This window comes from Chelonoidis abingdonii, chromosome 11, assembly GCF_003597395.2.
Source record: "Chelonoidis abingdonii isolate Lonesome George chromosome 11, CheloAbing_2.0, whole genome shotgun sequence".
NCBI classification, from domain to species: Eukaryota; Metazoa; Chordata; order Testudines; family Testudinidae; genus Chelonoidis; species Chelonoidis abingdonii.
Window position 1 is genome coordinate 25,360,761 of NC_133779.1, and position 21,834 is coordinate 25,382,594.

The 21,834-nt window shown below is 50.2% G+C and overlaps 3 protein-coding genes across 8 annotated transcripts in view; 2 read left to right on the forward strand and 1 right to left on the reverse strand.

The window, feature by feature from the left end:
- LOC116824745 (uncharacterized) overlaps positions 1-21,834 on the forward strand; it is an 864,335-nt gene that overhangs the window by 365,328 nt on the left and 477,173 nt on the right. The window contains exon 1 of one of the 6 annotated variants that reach the window (XM_075070364.1): positions 13,968-14,030. The exons of the other annotated variants lie outside the window; for them this stretch is intronic. The gene's annotated coding sequence lies outside the window, so the exon portion shown is untranslated. Of the gene's footprint in view, positions 1-13,967; positions 14,031-21,834 lie in introns of those variants that run through there. 6 annotated transcript variants of the gene reach the window in all.
- LOC116829256 (uncharacterized) overlaps positions 1-21,834 on the reverse strand; it is a 385,131-nt gene that overhangs the window by 65,054 nt on the left and 298,243 nt on the right. The gene's annotated exons all lie outside the window — the stretch shown is intronic.
- Positions 7,507-21,834, forward strand: part of LOC116831252 (uncharacterized) — a 110,396-nt gene continuing 96,068 nt past the window's right edge. The window contains 5 exon segments of the mRNA XM_075070441.1: positions 7,507-7,608; positions 7,610-7,648; positions 8,257-8,383; positions 13,917-14,030; positions 14,371-16,311. Coding sequence (XP_074926542.1) covers positions 7,507-7,608; positions 7,610-7,648; positions 8,257-8,383; positions 13,917-14,030; positions 14,371-16,311 — 2,323 coding nt within the window.

Sequence of the window (21,834 nt, forward strand, 5' to 3'; positions counted from 1 at the left end):
TAGCTGGACCTCGTACAATGCCCAAACGGTGGCAGAGCAGGGCATGAACGGTTAGCAACACCCGATGCAGGGTGTCCCAACCCGCTTTGACTTGCCAATGCCAGACAGCGAGTAGGGGCCTGGGCTCCCCACCCCCACAGGCAGCTGTCAATGCATCTTCCTCCCATCACCAAGCAAGCCCGCTGCAGCCGGCACAGGGGCTGCGGGGCACTCGGGCTGGAGAGGGGCCAGGCGGTGGATCGGGGTGCAAGGAGCATTGGGGCTTTAGGGGGCCTGAGAGTGAGAGCAAGAAAGACAGAGAAGTCAAAGGAGAGACAGTGGGAGGTGGTAATAAATGGAGTAGGGTAACAGTCAGTCACAGTTGTATTGGGGACCTATAGCAGGGGCAAGGGATAAGAGTGGGGTGGGTGGGGCGCTCTGGATACGAAGGGTGTTGGATGAAGCAAGAGTCAGGAAGATTGGAGGATGGGCCAGGAGGGAAGATTCAGGGATTTGGAGAAGGGACACAGCAAAGGGAAGGGTGGAAAACTGAGGAGAGCTGGGGGAACCGATGTGTTGGGTGGGATGAAAGGGAGACAGGAAGGGACCTGAGGGGAGCATCAGGGATAGCTATGGGAGACGAGAGGTATCCTAGTGGTGGGCCTATGGGGGGCTCATGGGAAGTGTCTGTTCCCGGGGTGAGTCTCGGGGAGGGCCCTGGGTGGTCTATGTCCTGCAGGCAGTGGGCGGTCTCATGCCAGGAGGTGGTGTTCAGAGGGTTCCTGGCTGAGGGCTGCTGGCGTCCCAGGGGTGTCTGGGTGGGAGACTGGGAGAGCCAGGGGAAAAATACCAGTGTGTTGGTGGTGTGGGGGACGCGCGAAGGACCTGAGGGAGTATTCAGTGGTGCTATGGGAGGGTCCTAGGTGGTGGGGCCTGGGTGGGTCATGGGTGGAAGTTGTCTGGGGTGAACAGTCTCGGGGAGGCCCTGGTCGTGTGTCCTGCTGGCAGTGGAGGTCTCTGGGCCAGGGAGTGTCAGAGTGGTTCTGGCTTTGAGGGGGCTGGGTCCCAGGGGTATCTGGGGTTCCCCGAGAGGGGCTGCTACCCGAACCCTCTCACCATGTTAGCTGGTGCTGAGACTCCCAACTACTGAGTGCGGCCAGCCTCCACTCAGGTCAGGCTAGGAGGGTTTTCTCTGCCAACGCCCCGGCAGAGAGGCGTGTCATGGACCTGTGTGCCGAGCCTGGGACTCCCTGCTCACTGGACCCCTGAGCACACACTGGAATCAGCTGGATCGGTACAAGAGCAGCATCCTGAGCTGGGGCGGGCGGGTGGGCGGTGGGGCAGAGCATCCTTCTGGACCTGGCTAGCTGGCACAGGAACCACTTCGTAACCCTGCAGACTTCCCAGAGCCAAGACTCAGCCCTTTCCAGGCTGCTTTGGGCCACAGCTGCCTCGTGCGATGACGAACCCAGGTGTCTAGCTTCCCAGACGGTCTCCCAGTCCCTCCCCCGCCTCTGCATCAGCTACTGCTAGCAGCTAGAGGGGGTTGCCTGGATCTGGGAGGCGAGTGGTTCTTAGTGGTTAGGCAGGGGGGCGGGGCCAGGATCCTGGGTTCTCCCCTGCTTCTTGGAGTGACGTTCTAGTGGTGGTCTGGGTGGTCAGGCAGGGGGCTGGGAGCCAGCGACTCGGTTCTCTTCCCGGCATCTGGGGAGTGGACTGGGATGGTGTCTTTAGAGCAAGGCGGGTGGGTAGCCAGAGACTCAGGCTCGGGCGAGCCTGGCCTGGTGGGTTAGATCAAGGGAGCTCAGGGAGCACAGGACGTGCGGTTTCTCTCCTGGCTCTAGGAGGGAGTGGGGGCTGTGGGTCGAGGGCGGGGTTGGGGCCGGACTCCTGGGTTCTCTCCCTGGTCTGAGAGGGGAGTAGGGGCTCGTGGGTTAGAGCAGGTGGGCTGGGATCAGATCCCGGTTCTTCTCCCATGCTCGAGTGTGAGTGGGCTCGTGTGTTAGACAGTGGGGGCTGGGAGTCAGATCTCCTGGGTTCTCTCCCCAGCTCTGGAGGGGTAGGGCTGGTGGGTTAGAGACAGGGGGGCTGCAGCCAGGACTCCTGGCTCTCTCCCCGGCTCTGGTGGGGGAGTGGGGGCTGCGTGAGTTAGAGCAGGAGGGCTGGGAGTCAGGACTCCTGGTTCTCTCCCCAGCTCTGGGTAGAGTGGGAGTAGGGCTGGTGGGTTAGAGCAGGTGGGGCTAGGAGTAGACTCCTGGTTCTCTCCCCAGCTCTTGGAGGGGGAGTGGGGGCTGGTGGGTCAGAGCAGGGGGGCTGGAGCAGGACTCCTCGTTCTCTTCCCGCGGCTTTCTGGAGGGTAGTGGGGGGCTGGTGCGGTTTAGAGCACGCTGCGGGTCGGAGCCAGGACCCTGGTTCTCTCCTCGGGGAGGGGGTGCTGGGGCCCTCATGGGCCCGGCGCAGGGTTAGCGCGCCGCCCGGCTGGTATGGCGCAGTGGCACAGGAAAGGGCCGGGAGCAAGTGAAGGCAGGAGCCCAGAGTATACGTAACAAGACGCGATGTAGATCTGCGGAGGTGGAGCAGAAGAACATAAAGAGCCTCCTGGCCGGGAGGGTTCTTACACTGCGTGTGGTGGGTTCCCCTGTTTGGGGGGTGAACTGTCTCTGGGGCAGCATGGAAATCCACTGGGAGGTAATGGATCCAGGTCCCTTAGTTTTTAGACACACTCCCTCCGCCACCCCCCAATACAAGATTACATCTCCCAGATTCGTTCCCCCCCCCCCCCCATACAGATTCTCTCCAGTTCGTCCCCTTTTCTCTCCCTGTGTCACACGTGGGTGTAAAACACGGGGCGACCCCCCCCATTTCCGCTCCCCCCATACCCCCTGTTCTCCCCATAACCCTCCAATGTCCCTTTACAACCCCGTCCCATGGGGGGGTCCCCACCCATTGTATCTGCAGCGATTTGCCCTGGGCCTGGGGGGAAATTGTCGCCTTGAGTCGTCCCCCCAAAGGGGTTGGGTTCAGTGGGGGATGTCTGGGGGGAGCCCTGAGACCTGGCTGCCTCTGCGGTGGGGATGAGGGGGGGCCTGTCTGTGCCAGGGCGGGGAAGGGGGGAGCACGTGTCCCCCATGGGGACGGCCCAGACCCCGTTACACAATCCCCCGAACTGCCAACAGTTGCCCCAGCCTCTGCTCATCCCACCCGCTGCCCCTTCCCTCATCCAGGGACCTTCCAGCTCCCCCTCCTCGGCCCCCTTAAAACAGGTCCCCCCAAGGGCTCCCTGAGGCCCACGTGAATGGTGGTGGTGGGGGGAACCGTCACTTTCTGTTTATGTGTTGGACAGTCACATAAAACCCAGTCAAACTGTCCCCCTTCTTCCTCTCCTTATTTAATAGCAGCATAAAATCCCCTCAGATCTTAGTGTTTTTCTCTCACGTGATCAAATGGGGGAGTTTGGGACCCGTTTCCCCCACAACTCTCAAAGTTCAATATAAAATATCCTAAAATTTTGCCTCACTTTCTCTCTAGTTGTCGATTACTGATTTAATAGACCCTGAGAAAATCTCAGATTTAGCCTTTCTCTCAAATTCTTGAGCATGAATATAATTTTTTTTTTGCAAATGTCGCCTCTTTTCACTCTGTTAATTTATCAAATATTGATGGGAAATACACTCAGATTTTACCTCATATCAACAACTGATATAAAAACCCTCTGATTTTCCACTTTCCTCTCTATAATTTGCAAGAATAGATCAAAAAATCCCTCACATTTCTGCCCTTTTCTCTTACATTTCTGAGCATCGGTCTCGAATCTCAGGTTTTGCCTCTTTCTATGTCATTATCAAACGTCAGTTAAAAATCCTCTCAGGTTTGGGGCTGTTCCCCAGGTTCCTAAATCCCAGCAACTTCTCCTTCCTTGGAGGAAACCTGTTGCCCTGAGTCCTTCTCCATCCTGGAGGTTGCAGGGGGTTAAATTTCCCAGTGTTGATCTTTCCCCTCTCCTTTGAGAACCATTTCTTCCCCCCTTTATCTCTGTTAAAATGTTTGCCCATAAAAGAGACCAGCCACATCTTTAATACACGTCGAAGCCAGAGGCCTCTCCCTGTTTGGGGGATCAGTGGGTCCCGGCTGGTAACAGGAGAGTTGGTTGGACCCTTTTCTCTGCTCCAGCCGACACGGGATGAGGTCGTCACTCTGAGTGCAGTGCGGGTCCAGGAGTTTCCCAAACCCCATGACAAATGGTCTCCCTGAGGGGTTGCTTATTACAGTGCTAAGATGCAGCCACCTCTGGGGTGGATCCATGGAGGCCATTATTTGCTAGTGACAAGCCATGGACATTTCTTACCTATGTTGGCCCCTTTGTTCCTTTCCTTCTCCTATTAAAGGTGCACCCCCCCCAGGGCTCCCTTGCCTGTGCGACTGGCCAGCAGAGGCTGGTGGTAACTTTCTAGCCACTTATCACCGTGAGGTGAAGCCACCTCCGATTTCTGCTTCTCTCCCCTCTGGAAAACTGCAGGAACTTCAGGTTGTGGAGGGAAAACTGTTGCCCCGAGTCCTTGCCTTAGATCGAGGGAGGTGGGAAGGGGTTAGGAGCCCCACCCAGTGATCTGCTGCAGAGGATTCTGGCCTCATCCTTTCTGAACTGTGGTTCTGGTGTCATTGAGACCGGTGTTAATCCGGAGTCACTGCAAGGAAAGACAAGGAGTGACTCCAGATGGACAGTGGGGCAAATGAGATCAGCACCCGACCCTGTGGGGAGGTGGGTTCATTAGCTGCTCTCCCCACAGAGCTCTGGTTGCGGGTAAAGCAGGGACGGCTGCTCAAACTCTCTGTCCCCCTCTGTTGTCAGTGCTTGGCTGTGTGTGTTTCCTCTGTGTGCTTGACCAGCTCTGGCCAGGGAGCCGGCACCACAAGCCTGGATCGAACTGCCCCTAAGGACCATGGACTTGGGTTGAGCAGTGGAGGTGCTTGGCCTGGTTTATTGTTAACGATGCACAGTCCTAATGCCTGGCAGACTGTTTGGGGACACTAACACATGGACGCCCGTTACAATGGACTTGGCTCAGAGAGTTGGTGGGACTTTCCACCCCCTCTGTGACCGCTCTCTTCTACACAGATACAAGCTAGTTATGTGTTACCAGCCTTCACCTTGTGCTTGGTGATTAGATCAAAACATCTCAATCCATCACCCTGCCCTCCTGCCCTGATGGTTTGGAGGGGTCAGTGTCCCTGTATCATCTGTGGGGAGTGTGTATCGGGGTGCTCTGGCACTACCCCTCTGGTAGGTGTTTACGTGACTTCTTGGTGCCTGGGAGTGCTTGTGTTTGTGCAACGCCAGCCCGGTTCTTACCAAGTTCATGGACCACACGGTGAACTTGCAAGTTGGCATCTGTTTTGTAACAGGGCCTGACTCTTTGCTAAGTTTACTTTATAGCAGCGGGGCCTTAGGCCTTTCACCAGGCCTCCTGCCTCAGACTCTCTCTTTTCTACTACATCGGGGACTGGCATGAAAGTGACGCTGCACAAACAGCCCCTCCCATTAGCAATTGCCAGGAGCAAATCCAGCCATGGGAGAGCAAACAATCCAGGAATGGGACTTTTCCAGCCTGAGGGGCAGGGAGAGGGGGCACAGGAAAGAGAGTCTGAAAAGGGAAGTGGGAGAAAGAAGTGGGAAGAGAGATTTCCAGGACTCTAATCTGCCCAGACACATGTAACAGAGCACCCTTGGGCGGGATGCGAGGATAGAGAATAAGACAGAGAATATCTTATTGCCCTTATATAAATCCATGGTACGCCCACATCTCGAATACTGTGTACAGATGTGGTCTCCTCACCTAAAAAAAGATATACTGGCATTAGAAAAGGTTCAGAGAAGGGCAACTAAAATGATTAGGCGTTTGGAGAGGGTTCCGTATGAGGAGAGATTAAAGAGGCAGGACTCTTCAGCTTGGAAAAGAGGAGACTAAGGGGGGATATGATAGGGGTCTATAAAATCATGAGTGATGTGGAGAAAGTGGATAAGGAAAAGTTATTTACTTATTCCCATAATACAAGAACTAGGGGTCATCAAATGAAATGAATAGGCAGCAGGTTTAAAACAAATACAAGGAAGTTCTTCTTCACACAGCACACGGTCAACTTGTGGAACTCCTTCCTGAGGCGGTTGTGAAGGCTGGGACTATAACAGTGTTTAAAAGAGAACTGGATAAATTCATGGAGGTTAAGTCCATGAATGGCTATTAGCCAGGCTGGGTAAGGAATGGTATCCCTAACCTCTGTTTGTCGGAGGGTGGAGATGGATGGCAGGAGAGAGATCACTTGATCATTCCCTGTTAGGTTCACTCCCTCTGGGGTACCTGGCATTGGCCACTGTCGGTAGACAGGATACTGGGCTAGATGGACCTTTGGTCTGACGCAGTACGGCTGCTCTTATGTTCTTATGAGAGAGGAAAAGCCAGTTCCTGACTCCATATCCCTCCTGCCGGGGTGTGGCTGCCCTGAGGTCAGTGTCAGCGGGAATCTCCCCAACTCATTACTTTGGTTCTGCTCTTTTCTAGCAGAGGCTTCGTTACTGGGACAACAAGGAGTCTGGTGGCACCTTACAGACTAACAAATTTATTTGGGCAGAAGCTTTCGTGGGCTAGAATCCACTTCATGAGATGCATGGAGTGGACAATACAATAGGGAGGTATAAATACACAGCCCCTGAAAAGATGGGGGTTGGCCTCGTTAGCGCTGACCCCCCACTTGGTAAGACAATTCAGTCATGGTGGATGTGGCCTGTTCCTAACAGTTGACAAGAAGGTCCGAATATCAACAGAGGGGAAATTATTTTTTGCCGTGACCCATCCACTCCCGGTCTTTGTTCAGGCCTAATTCAATGGTGTCCAGTTTGCAAATTAATTCCAGTTCTGCAGTTTCTTGGTGGAGTCTGGTTTTGAAGTTTTTTGGTTGAAGAATGGCCACTTTTCACTCTGTTATTGAGTATCCTGGGAGGTTGAAGTGCTCTCCGACTGCTTTGTGAATGTTACAGTTCTTGATGTCAGATTTGTGTCCATTTATTCTTTTGCGTAAGGACTGTCCGGTTTGGCCAATGTACATGGCAGAGGGGCATTGCTGGCACACAGCTGCTGTTGGAAATGGGCCCCATCCACCCTAATTGAATTGGCTCGTTAGCACTGATCCTCCACTTAGTAAGGCAACTCCCATCTTTTCATGAGCTGTGTATTTATACCTACCTATTGTATTGTCCACTCCGTGCATCTGATGAAGTGGGTTCTAGCCCACGAAAGCTTCTGCCCAAATAAATGTGTTAGTCTCTAAGGTGCCACCAATCTCCTCATTGTTTTTGTGAATACAGACTAACGTGGGTACTCCCTGATATTTGTTACTTAAAAATGTGTCTGTGAACATAGCCTGCAGGAGGGGCCAGGTCTACATCAATAAATCGATCGAGCATGTTCCCAGCATGGCAGAATGTAGGATGTCTGTCTGCAGTGAAAGGGGCTGGGGGAATCATGACATGAAATGAACTAAAGCCTGTTCTGAAACCTCCACAACTGCCCTTCTCGCCCTGCCAGGCTGCAGAATGACGTCCGTGTCTCGCTCCGGCTCATCTCGTCCTCCCATGGGACAGGGGAGAGAAATGGCTGCAGAGGAGCCAGTTCAGGTAGGGATTAACTGGGGTGGCTGGTGGGTTCCTGTAGGAGGGACGGGGCAGCAAATACACAGGAGATGGGAAGGTTTGCGCAGTTTGGTTTGGAGGTTGGAGCAGGGCAGGGAATGCAGAGGGTAGAGAAAGGGAGGAGGACAGGGTGTGACAAACTTGCTGGGATCTGTTTAATGAGTGGCCTAGAGTCTAGGAACAGACCCATGGGGTTCGGTGGTGGAAATGCCCTAATCTGTGGTACAGGAAACACCTCACCTTGATGGGGTTAGGAAAACTGACCAGACTCCCAGTGCTGGAGCCTGACCTGACTAACCAGTGGCTGCTGTGAGGTATGAAGGAGGCACCCACCAGTCAGACTTAGGGGAGCTAGGAGGGTGTTGGGCTTCCTACCAGGGAGGTCGCCCTGGACCTTGCTAGGGGCTCCATCTCCTGTATCCATCTGTGCGTCCCCTCACTCTGGCGTTTCCTGGATGCTCTGGGCGGGATGGGGGTGGGACTCTTGACTGCAAGCCACCCAGAGCTTCACTTTGGTTGGCTCCTCTCCCCCATGAATAGTGGGGCTGTGAGTGGGGCAGCAGGTACTGAGTGTTGGACTCTTGCTCTTTCAGGGGCCGGTGACCTTTGAGGAGGTGGCTGTGTATTTCACCAGGGAAGAGGGGGCTCTGCTGGACCCCGCTCAGAGAGCCCTCTACAGAGTCGTCATGCAGGAGAACTACGAGAATGTGACCTCGCTGGGTAAGGGTTCCCGTCCCTTCGGTTCTGAGAAGGGGGAATGCAGAATTAAGGTTCACGCTACCCCCACAATGGAGCCTTTCCGCTGCCCTGTCTGAGCATCACCCCGACATGCCAGTGACACACACAGCAGCACTCTGGGAACAGAGCATACACACAGTCTAACGCCTTCTCTTTGCTGAAGCAAAACTTGGATTAGGTCCAGCGTCATGAACAGAAGCTGCCCACCCCTGGCTGGCCCTCAAACACTGAGCCTGCTCTGCACAAACCGGCTCAGAGATCTCACCCCCGAGGAGTCCTTCTGAGCCACTGACTTCGTTTACCCCTCATTGAGCCCCGGACACAGCTAGCATGTACGGCCCCCGGGCCGCTGCCAATCTCTGGGACAAGAGCACCCCCCTGTGTTCCTTCACGAACACAACCTACAACACTCGGCACAGAAATGAGGGATACTTGGTCTGCCAAGTTCCAGTCACACCTCTTTCTATGTCACAGTCACAGCTGTGCCAAGTAATCCATCCAGCATCCCCTTATAGCTACAGCTGGCCCAAGGCACACAGCTGGGGGGCGTGCCAATAAATGCTGGGATTCCCACCTGTGAACACAACACAGACAATAGCACGTTCTTCGTCCTTCCTCGTATCTATTATAGAGTCAGAGATTTGTATGGCCAGAAGAGATGGTTAGGTCACCTAGTCTGATCTCCTGTGTCACTCAGGCACTAGAATTTCATCCAGTTACTGCTGTACTGAGCTGAACAGCTTGTGCTGGACTAAATCCTCTCCAAAAAAGGCATCCTGCCTTGACATGAGACTTCCTGAGATGAAGACTCTGCGTCTTCCCTTGAACTCTGCATGAATGGCGCATGTGGGTATTTCATTACCTTGCTGGGTTTTTTTTAATGGCTCTGTGGAGGGCTTCGTACCTCATCGACCCCTTAAGTCGGGGTGGGGGAGGTAACTCTGCCTCTCTTCACCTACGTCAGTTTTCTAACCCCCCCTTCCCCCAGTTTAGTCAGTCCAGTGTGGCCCAATGGCCAGGGTCCGTCTGTTGCCTCTTCCTGAGTGAGGTAATGCAGCCTAGCGGCTGGAGTCTATTCAATGTGCCCCTTTGGCTGTGCAGCCTAATAGCGGGAGTCAATACAGCTACCTTTGGAGGCAAAACGGGGGCCTAGTGGCTGGTGCCTGTGACGACCCCCGGTAGGGGGGCTGGGACCATCCAACTCCACCGGGCTCCAACCCAGGGTCCTGACAGCGGTGGAGCAATCCTCCATGGGGTCAGTGGGGAATCCTACCAAAACACACTGACTTCATAAGAGTGGGAGGTATCGGTCGCTCACCCTCCCTCGGTCACTTCCTACTGGGTGTCTGGCTGCAGCCGTCCATATGGTACAGGGGTCTCCAGGTTCCTCAGCACCAGACACTCCCTGGGGTTCCGGTAGCAGCAGGTCCAGGTTTTGGGCTCCTCAGCTCTCGTAAGTAAAGATTGTAATGGCTTTTGTGGGCATCGCTGGGTTGGTTTTTTTCACACCCCTACCTGAGAGGACTATCCTGGCAAAACTTTTAAGTACAGACCAGGCAAGAGTCTGCATCTGGATTTTAAAATACTACTCTAGACCCAAACATTTTAGTATCAGAGGGCAGAACATCCAAGATGCGCATCTGCAGAATGCAAGAAAAATGCCCAACACCCATTGTCTGAGTGACAGGGCTCAATCTCAAATTCCAAGTTCAGGTTGAATGGCCACAGCACATCCCCTTGGGCCAACTTTTGACAGTGACAGCGGATTGCAGGAAACCCTCTAGCAGTTAGAAGGGATTTACTCTGGCAGCACATGTGCATTTCAGTGTCATCAACTCACCAGTTTGGCTTGTGCTGCTCTGAAATTCCAAGTTCCACAGACTTTGTCACTTCTGGCTACCCGCAAAAGTAGTGGGTATGATGTACTAACCGAGTGACTGAGATAAGTCAGGGGACAAGGAGAGCCATAGCCTGAACTGTGTGCAAGGAAATGTTATAAGAACAAGACAGTTTTGTAAGATGATGGGAGATGCTAAAATATGGGTCGGACCTGATGAGAAACAATCAAATGAAAAAAAGTCCCATTCAATTCCGTCATGTAATGGCAGACAGCTAAAAAGTGACAGGTTTTTAAAGTGCTTATAAACCAATGCTAGAAGTCTACATAATAAGATGGGTGAACTAGAGTGCCTTGTATTAAATGAGGAGATTGATATAATGGGCATCACAGAAACTTGGGGGAATGAGGATAATCCATGGGACACAGTAATACCAGGGTACAGAATATATCGGAAGGACAGAACAGGTTGTGCTGGTGCGGGAGTGGCACTGTATGTGAAGGAAAGCATAGGATCAAATGAAGTAAAAATCTTCAATGAACCAAACGGTACCATAGAATCTCTATGGATAGTAATTCCATGTTCGAATAAGAATATAGCAATAGAGAGATATTACCTACCACCTGGCCAGGATGGTGATAGTGACTGTGAAATGCTCAGGGACATTAGACAGGCTATTAAAATGAAAATCTCAGTAATAATGGGGGATTTCAAGTATCCCCATATTGACTGAGTACGTATCACCTCAGGACGGGATGCAGAGATAAAGTTTCTTGACACATTAAATGACTGCTTCTTGGAGCAGCTGGTCCTGGAACCCACAAGAGGAGAGGCGATTCTTGATTTCATCCTGAGTGGAGCCCAGGATCTGGTCCAAGAGGTGAATATATCTGGACTGATCGGTAACAATGACCATAATCTAATTAAATTTAACATCCCTGTGGTGGGGAAAACACCACAGCAACCCAACACTGTAGCATTTAATTTCAGACAGGGGAACTACACAAAAATGAGGAGGTTAGTGAAACAGACATTAAAAGGTACAGCACCAGAAGTGAAATCCCTGAAAGCTGCATGGAAACTTTTTAAAGACACCATAATAGAGGCTCAACTTAAATGTATCCCCCAAATTATAAAACATAGTAAGAGAAACAAAAAAGTGCCACCGTGGCTAAACAGCAACGTAAAAGAAGCAGTGAGAGGCAAAAAGGCATCCTTTAAGAAGTGGAAGTTAAATCCTAGTGAGGATAATAGAAAGGAGCATGAACTCTGGCAAATGAAGTGTAAAAATATAATTAGGAAGGCCAGAAAAAGAATTTGAAGAACAGCTAGCCAAAGACTCAAAAACTAATAGCAATTTTTTTAAAAGTACATCAGAAGCGGGAAGCCTGCTAAACAACCAGTGGGGCCACTGGACGATTGAGATGCTAAAGGAGCACTCAAGGACGATAAGGCCATTGCGGAGAAACTACATGAATTCTTTGCATCGGTCTTCACGGCTGAGGATGTGAGGGAGATTCCCAAACCTGAGCCATTCTGTTTAGGTGACAGATCTGAGGAACTGCCCCAGATTGAGGTGTCATTAGAGGAGGTTTTGGAACAAACTGATAAATTAAGCAGTAATAAGTCTCCGGGACCAGATGGGATTCACCAAAGAGTTCTGAAGGAACTCAAATGTGAAATTGCAGGACTACTAACTGTAGTTTAGTATCAGAGGGGTAGCCGTGTTAGTCTGGATCTGTAAAAGCAGCAGAGAATCCTGTGGCACCTTATAGACTAACAGACGTTTTGGAGCATGAGCTTTCGTGGGTTGATACCAATGAAGTGCGTAAGACAGCATCCGACGAAGTGGGTAATCCACCCACGAAAGCTCACCTCCAAAACGTCTGTTAGTCTATAAGGTGCCACAGGATTCTCTGCTGCTTTAACTGTAGTTTGTTAACTTATCATTTAAATCATGATGACTGGAGGATAGCTAGTGTGATGCCAGTTTTTAAAAAGGGCTCCAGAGGTGATCCCGGCAGTTACAGGTCTGTAAGCCTGAGTTCAGTGGGCAAACTGGTTAAACTATACAAAACTTGATGATTGGTCAACAAATGGCAGATTAAATTTAATGTTGATAAATGCAAAGTAATGCACATTGGAAAAACATAATCCCAACTATACATATAAAATGATGGGGTCTAAATTAGCTGTTACCACTGAAGAACGAGATCTTGGAGTCAGTGTGGATAGTTCTCTAAAACATCCACTCTATGTGCAGCGGCCGGCAAAAAGTGAACAGAAGGTTGGGAATCATTAAGAAAGGGATTGATAATAAGGCAGAAAATAACATATTGCTTCTATATAAATCCGTGGTGCACCCACGTCTTGAATACCGTGTGCAGATGTGGTTGCCCATCTCAGAAAAGATGTATTGGAATTGAAAAGGTTCAGAAAAGGGCAACAAAAATGATTAGGGGTATGGAACGGCTTCCATATGAGGAGAGATTATATAAAACTGGGACTTTTCGGCTTGGAAAAGAGACGACTAAGGGGGATATGCTAGAGGTCTATAAATTCATGACTGGTGTGGAGAAAGTCAATAAGGAAGTGTTGTTTACTACTTTCTATAACACAAGAACTAGGGTCACCAAATGAATGAATAGGCAGCAGGTTTAAACAAACAAAGGAAGTATTTCTTCACACACACACACAGTTAACCTGGGGAACTCCTTGCCAGAGATGTTAAGGTCAAGACTATAACAGGATTCAAAAAAGAACTAGATAAGTTCATGGAGGACAGGTCACAATGGGCTATTAAGCCAGGCTGGGCAGGGGATGATGTCCCTAGCCTCTGTTCGCCAGAAGCTGGGAATGGGCGACAGGGGCAGGGTCACTTGGTGATTTCCTGTTCTGTTCATTCCCTCTGGAACACCTGACATCGGCCTCTGTTGGCAGACAGATACTGTGCTAGATGGGCCTTTGGTCTGACCCAGTCTGGCCGTTCTTATGTAAAAAGCTGTGTCTGCTGGCAAGGCTGGTTCTCAGGAATCGCTTGATCAAATAACCTGATATTTGGACCAGTCGCCCTTCACTGAATGCCCATAAACCCCAGAAAATGTCAAGAGAATTCAAAGAAACATGTGGCTTTTACAGTTGTTACAATAGTTAATTTTTAAACAGGAAATAAGGCTTCTGTCCACCAGGCGACAGGGGAACCCTTCGCATTGCTGCAGTGAGCAGCCACGCTGAAGTGCAGCTGCAGTGTCTCAAGTGTAGACAAGCCCTGAGATATGACTATTTAGTGACACCCCCAGTCCCTCCTATTCCTTACTGCCCTGAGCCCCATCAACGCATGCTCGCCGATCCCGGCTCTTGTACAACTCTCTGGATTTCTCTCTGTGTTGAAGAAACAGGTCCAAGGTGACTTCTTTTCTGGCTGGAGTCTTTACTTTCTGGGACCTGTGTTTTAGCAGCTCCTTTGATGAGGCGTGTCTGGCTGTGTGTGTTCCCGGCAGAGATGCGGATTGTCAAATCCCTCCTAAGCAGAGTGTCCTGCACGTTTGAGCATCTGGAGAGCTGCCCTCGGGATTTTACTGCTTAAAAATGGGGTGGGGTAAAAGTCATCCAATCTTCTTTGTGACAAATGTCCCATGAATTCCTCTCATCCCCCTTTTTGTCTTTCCCCTGAGCAGGGTGTCCCATTTCCAAACCTGACGTGATCTCCCAGCTGGAACGAGGGGAGGAGCCGTGGGTCCCGGACCTCCAGGGCTCTGAGGAAGGAGAGATCCCCAGAGGCGCCTGCGCAGGTGAGGCATCATTAAACCAAATCAAGAACTCACAATGCTTGAAAGAAAGAGCTGGGACTCCCTAGAAAAGCCTTGTGAGCTCTTGGGATTCAGGAGTATCCCCAGGAGGCCTTGTACCCTATGGGCAGCTGTCGCTCATGGCTTCCTACCCATCCTCACTGTCACCTGGCAGCAGCTCCCTCCCTGATGGGATGTGGAGGCAGAATCATTCCCTTCCTCTCTCCCTATGGGGAAGGGTTTTGCAGAATTCAGCTATTAGGTTTTTTTCTCTCTCTCCAGCTCTAGTTTCAGTTTGTTTCCCTTTTCCACCCTGTTTCTGAGATTTCTCCCTCTGTCCCAGCAGAGGATGTGATGGCGACTGAGGACAAGGAGCAGAATCCTCAGCAGGAAGATGGTGAGCACGTGGAAGCACACGGGGGATTATCGCAAGGATCCAAAGGGGCTGAGTCCAGGCATCGTGTGCAAGTAAAAGCCTCTGAGAGTCAGCAAAGTCCAAAGGGAAACCAGCCAAGGGAGAAAGTGGGCAAATCCACTGATTGTCAGCGAATTTACCAGGACTTCAAGGAAATCACAGTCCAGCAGAAAACCCTCACAGGAGAGAGAAAGAACACATGTACTGAGTGTGGGAAAAACTTCACTCTGAACTCCACCCTTATTAAACATCAGAGGATCCACACAGCAGAGCGCCCCTACGAATGCTGTGAGTGCGGGAAACACTTCATTGAGAAATCAAACCTTATTAAGCATCGGACAAACCACACCCAAGAGAGACCCTATGAGTGCAATGAGTGTGGGAAAAAATTCACTCGGAGCTCAACCCTTATCAGACATCAGAGGAGCCACACAGAAGAGAGACCGTATGAATGTAGTGAGTGTGGGAAAAGGTTCACTCGGAGCTCAGTCCTTATCAATCATCAGCGAATCCACACCGGAGAGCGACCCTATGAATGCAGCGAGTGTGGGAAAACCTTCCCTCAGAGCTCAATCCTCTTTAAACATCAGAAGATCCACACGGGAGAGCGCCCCTACAAATGCTGTGAGTGCGGGAAACAGTTCATTGAGAAATCAACACTTATTAAACATCAGACAAGCCACACAGGAGAAAGACCCTATGAGTGCCATGAGTGCCGGAAACAGTTCAGTCAGAAATCAAGCCTTATTAAACATCAGACAAGCCACACAAGAGACAGGTCCTGTCAGTGCCGTGAGTGCGGGAAAAGCTTCACCCACAGTTCATCCCTTATCCGACATCAGAGGATCCACACGGGAGAGAGACCCTATGAGTGCTGTGAGTGTGGGAAAAGCTTCACTTTCAAATACGACCTTAATAAGCATCAGAGGATCCACACGGGAGAGCGCCCCTACGAATGCTGTGAGTGCGGGAAACAGTTCACCTGGAGCTCAGGACTCATTAATCATCAGCGAATGCACACGGGAGAGCGCCCCTACGAATGCTGTGAGTGCGAGAAAAAGTTCACTCAGTGTTCAGGTCTTATTAGTCATCAGCGAATGCACACGGGAGAGCGGCCCTATACGTGCTGTGAGTGTGGGAAAAGCTTCACTCAGAATTCAGGCCTTCTTAATCATCAGAGAATTCACACAGGAGAGCGCCCCTATACCTGCTCCGAGTGCGGGAAAACGTTCCCGCAGAGCTCAGCCCTTTTTAAACATCGGAGGATCCACGCGGGAGAGCACCCCTATGAATGCTCTGAGTGCGGGAAACAGTTCAGTGAGAAATCAAAACTTATTAAACATCAGACAAGCCACACCGGAGAGAGACCCTATGAGTGCTACGAGTGTGGGAAAAGCTTCACTCAGAGTTCATCCCTTATCAGACATAAGAAGATCCACACAGGAGAGAAACCCTATGAATGTTGTGAGTGCGGGAAGAGCTTCACTTTCCAATATGACCTTAATAAACATCAGAGGATCCACACAGGAGAGCGCCCTTATGAATGCTGTGAGTGCAGGAAACAGTTCACCTGGAGCTCAGGCCTCATTATTCATCAGAGAATCCACACAGGAGAGCGACCCCATGAATGCGGTGAGTGCGGGAAAACCTTCACTCAGAGCTCAGGCCTCATTACTCATCAGAGAATGCACACAGGAGAGCGACCCTATACGTGCCGTGAGTGCGGGAAAAAATTCACTCAGAGCTCAGGCCTCATTAATCATCAGAGAATGCACACAAGGGAGAAACCCTATATATGCTGTGAATGCGGGAAAACTTTCCCTCAGGGCTCAGCCCTTTTTAAACATCAGAGGATCCACACAGGAGAGCGTCCTAAGAACTCTGCGAGTGAGGGAAAAGTTTCATCCAATGCTCACACCTTAATAGACATCAGTGATCTCACAGGATAGATAAACACCATAAAAAGTTTGTGCAGGGCAGAGAAAATATTTTTTTTGCTAATTCCCACAGTGACTTTTTTTTTAGGGCTGTTTATAGCATTTGCATCATCGTGTTCTCTCAGCTCACCCAGGTGAGTTGCCCGTGTTTCCTTTTGCAGGTCTCCCTTCTCAGGGGTGAATTCAGTGGTCCTTTCCATCAACTCCTTTCTCCTGTGAGTCATGGAAGTGTGTTTCCCTCCTGCCAGGAGTGTTCATCAGCCCCAGGTGTGGGAAATCAGGGTGACCTCAAGTAGCTACACTGAGTGAAAACTGACCTGGGCTTTGTCTCTCCAGGATTTTCCATGGCGTTGGCCTGCTGGAAGTAGCTACCCTAATGTAAACACACCGCTATATATGCAGTGCTGACATAGCCCAAGCACAGGGGCTGGAGTTAGCTAGCATGTTCCCCTTTGACCTGTCCTAATCCACACCAATTTTCATAGTATAGAGGAGCCCTGAGCATCACATTCATACTGTCACCCTACTAGCAGAGCGATTGTTAGAGTTGCCAAGTTCCCCCTTTGGCGACAGATTATTTCATTCCCAAGTGTTCTCATGCTGGTCCAGGTTGTGCTGGACCGCAGGTTGTTTGGTTTATTCACCGTCTTTCTCATTTAAAATATATTTCAATATAAAATAGAAGAGGAGCAGGAGTGGGACAAATGCACCGCAACATCAGAAGGAAATGGGGTGAGGATAGGATTAAAATTCAAAATGATCTGGACAAGCTGGAGAAATGGTCTTAAGTAAAGAGGACGAAATTCAACAAAGACAAATGCAAAGTGCTCCACTTAGGAAGGAACAATCAGTTGCACACGTACAAAATGGGAAATGACTGCCTAGGAAGGAGAACTGCGGAAACGAATCTGGGGGTCACAGTGGGTCACAAGCTAAATATGAGTCAACAGAGTGACATTGTTGTAAAACAAGTGAACATGATTCTGGGATGCATTAACAGGAGTGTTGTGAGCAAGACACGAGAAGTAAGTCTTCCGCTCTACTTCGCACTGATCAGGCCTCAGCTGGAGTATTGGGTCCAGTTCTGGGCTCCACATTTCAGGAAAGATGTGGAGAAACTGGAGAAAGTCCAGAGAAGAGCAACAAAAATGATGAAAGGTCTAGAAAACAAGACCTCTGAGGGAAGATGGAAAATATTGGGTTTGTTTAGCATGGAGAAGAGAAGACTGAGGGGACATGATCACAGTTTTCAAGTACATAAAAGGTTGTTACAAGGAGGAGGAAAAATTGTTCTCCTTAACCTCTGAGGATAGGACAAGAAGCAATGGGCTTAAATTGCAGCAAGGGAGGTTTAGGTCGGACATTAGGAAAAACTTCCTAACTAGCAGGGTGGTTAAACACTGGAATAAACTGCTTAGGGAGGTTGTGGAATCTCCATCATTGGGGATTTTTAAGAGCAGGTTGGACAAACACCTGTCAGGGATGGTTTAGATAATACTTAGTCCTGCCACGAGTGCCAGGGATGGACTGGACAACCTCGCAAGGTCCCTTCCACTCCTGTGATTCTATGAGTGAATGCCTCAGGCTCCAATTCCAGACTGCTGGGTATACATGGGTTGAGTCCTGATTCTACTCTTTCGTCTCCTAGTTTTGTTCTTGTATCTTTTGCATTTGTCCCACTTCGCCTCCACCTCCCTGCTTCTTTGAAAGAGTAGAAAGTGCTAAAATAGAGCTGAGGTCCTTTTCCTCAGGATGCAAACCTTCCTGCGTAGCCTGAGACCTCTTCCACCCACACTTACGTCAGAAATGAACAGACAGAAATGAACTCTCAGATATGGGAGTCTCCTATGCTGGCGTAAAGCACATTGACATAGTGCTCGCTTAAAAGCAAACTAACGTGTATGAATAGATGCTATAATCTTTGACTGTGTTCTTGTTAGCAATGAAATTAAACATGGAGTTAATCACCAGTTCAAGCCTGATCACCTGAATTCCATTGAAGCACTGCGACTTTCAGTTCTGCTAGTCATATAGAAAGTGGTGGCTATCCAGAAAAGTTAATTTGATGTCAGATAAACTTTTGAGCTTACACAGAGTTTTGCTTCAGGCCTGGGAAATTTAACGCAGACTGTCACAGCAAATACCAGGTAGAAAAGCTCACGTCTCTCACCAACACAAGTTGGTTAATAAAAGATATCACCTCCCCCACCTTTTCTCTAATATCTGGGTGCCGACATGGCTACACCCACACGGCACATCACAGTAGTCGTGTCGCTCCCAGGATATTTTATTTTTTAACAGAAAGAAATGAAAGGAAATGGCCAATGAAGGCACCAGAACCTAAGGAATAAAACAACAGGCTTCTGTGCACACACTGATTCTGAATAGTGATTGAACTAGACTCCCTTATCATTAAAAAGACCTTTCTTTCTATGGCAGGTAAAATATAGGATAAAGAAATATTGATAAGTGCAACAACTACATTTATAAGTGCGACCAGACTGGGTCAGACCAAAGGTCTGTCTAGCCCAGTATCCTGTCTTCCGACAATGTCAGCTGGGTCACAGCAAATGAACAGAGCAGGCAATCATGAAGTGATCCATCCCCTGTCGTCCACTCCCATTTTAAAAAAAAAATAATTTAAACTAAACCTGAGCTGCTTGTTATTAAAAGCTGGTTTCCCAAATTCAGTTCTTCTAAAAACACCCCCGAGACCTCTGCCTGCCCCAGCAGGGGTGAAAGGAGAAAATCCTGATGCTGCCCTTAGTTCCAGGTTCCTCTCACAGGGCTGGGCGGGAATTGATTTGTTTGCTGCTAAGAAGCAAGCCAGGACAGCTCTGTGGGGGTCAATATTACCTGCCACTACCAAGCACCAGCCAGGCCGCCTCCTCAGGCCAGCTTCAGCCCCTTGCTGCATCATCTTAGCGTGGTTGGCTGCCCAACCATCTAAAGATCAAGTGTTGGATCCTCCAACGAGGCAGGAATTTTGCTCCCAGCTTCAGTCTTTTCTAAATTCCAAAGAAAAGGAAATTGAGTGGCGTGATCTGTAGCATTTTCCCCACACCCACAACATTTTCTGAAGCACTAACTCTTTCTTCTCCTTTACGAGCACTGTGGGAAATGCTCTGGTCAGAAAATGCTTCTCAAAGAGGATACCTCTCTGGTTGAGTCTCAAACAGGGCCTGGCTGGTGGCAGCGCTTCATTCTCCCGTTGCATCTACTCTCCTTCCAAGCAGGAGCGCAGCCAGAGCGTATAGCGAGGATGGTTGGTTGGGGAGTTGCACACCGCAAAAGAGCCATTACTAAGTTGCTCGGGCAACCAGGAAAAGGCATTCGAAAGCAGACAGGGGATAGGTGTGTCGAGGGAGCGGTGGCTTCCAGTCTCCATGACCCTGGGGCAGAGAGGTTCACAATTGTGACCAGAGCAGGAATAGGGCATTGTGAGATAGCTGCTGCCGGATGGTTAGGCATGACACAATGTCAGTGAGCGCTGTTAGACTTCAGCTTACTGAAGTCTCAGTTAGGTCTGCATCGAGGAAAAGGAGGAGAAATGTTAGCCACACACTAGTGAAATCTACTGAGGAAGCATCAGTTGGGTTGGAGGCTGTATCTTAAACAATCATTTGGTTTCAGTATGGAAATATTCAACTGGCTTCAGGTGGATTGGGTGAAATTCTCTAACGGGGGTTTATAGCCAAATGGACTGCCACCTCCTTGGTTCCTGTTTTAGGATTTATAAGGGCTGGCGTTCTGCTGTATTCATCTGCTGATTTGACTAAAATGGTGACTTGATTCCAATCCCGTATCTGTGAACACCTCAGTTAGGTTATAGGTGAAACCATGTTATATTGAACTTGCTTTGATCCACTGGACTGCGCAGCCCCCACCCCCGAACGCTGCTTTACTGCGTTATATCCAAATTTGTGTTATATCGGGTGGCATTATATCAAGGTAGTGGTGTTTTACATATCAATATTTCTGATGAGCATTTGCTATTAAAATATAAATTAAATAGCACAGTGACCTACGTCTGCACAATGACAATGAAGTGGTATGGGTAATAAAAAAATAACATTGTCAAAGGAGAAAAACGATGTTTAAAATAGATTACAAGGAAGAGAGTAAAAAGAACAGAAGTACTTGTGGCACCTTAGAGACCAACAAATTTATTTGAGCATAAGCTTTCATGGGCTACAGCCCACTTCATCGGATGCATGCAGTGGAAAATACAGTAGGAAGATATGTATATACGCAGAGCACATGAAACAGTGGGTGTTACCCTACACACGCTAACAAGAGTGATCAGTTAAGGTGAGCTATTACCAGCAGGAGAGAAAAAAAACCTTTTTGTAGTGGTAATCAAAATGGCTGATTTCCAAGAGTTGACAAGAAGGTGTGAGGAACAGTAGGGAAGAAAAATAATCATGGGGGAATAGTTTTACTTTGCAAATCTGGGAATCCCAGCAGCACATAAGACACTTGTGAACTGCTAGAAGACGTGATGCAGTCAGATAGGCGGAGAAGGGATTTTTTTAAACACTCGAAACGTGTGCCATCACTTGGGGGATGTCTGTAAAAACGAGCAGAGAGCAAGGAGCTGCAGTTTCTAGGCCCTGGGATGGTCTGTGCCAGTTTGAGAACCCAGCCCTGGGGAAAGCCTGTGCTGAGCGGTACCGTCCTGTGAGAGAGGAAATAAAAAAAAAACCAGTCCTATTTTTGCAACCCCAGCAGGTGGCTCAGCCCCTCGGGGTAACTGTTACTCTTTCTACCCCTCCCTGTGCTGGGGTTTTCTACCATCTCTGTGAGAAAGTGGGGGTTTTTCTTGGGGTTTTCTGTGTTTTCCAGTGGGTTGCGTGCAGAAGAAGCGGGACTTAGTGTCCCCGGGGTGTTACTGGTTTAGCGAGGGGAGGGGAGAGGGAGCTTGTTGTTACAGAGGACGGGAGAGGGAACTTGGGACCCCAGCCGATGGCCTGGAGGCTGGAGACCCCAGCGACTGGTGACCCATAGATCCGGCTCCGGCGTCACAGCCAGTTCTGGCCAGTGGGGGATAATGGATCCCGGTGACCTGAGCAGCCAGCTCCAGCCAGAGGGGGCTGAGAGGAGACCCAGGTCACCCCGTTTACGACCCTGTTTCCCTGGAGAGAAGCCAATGGACAGAGGGGCTTGGGGCCGGGGATATGGGCGGGCGAGCTGGGAAGCAGGGGGCTCGGGGCTGGAGGGGGGGAGCCGGCAGAGCCCCCCTGGCTGCGGGGGGGCTGGGATGTGCTGGGGGAGGCCAGGTCGGGTTCAGCTCTCAATACCCCCCCCCGCGTCACGCTGGGGGGAGTCGCTCCGGGCTAGAGAACGGGGGGAGGGCAGGTGTCAGTGCTGGGGGAGGGAGGGGCAGGGGCTGCCCGAGGGAGCCCAGGGACCAGGACTGGGGGGGGACAGGAGCTCATCTCCCCCCCCCCCCCCA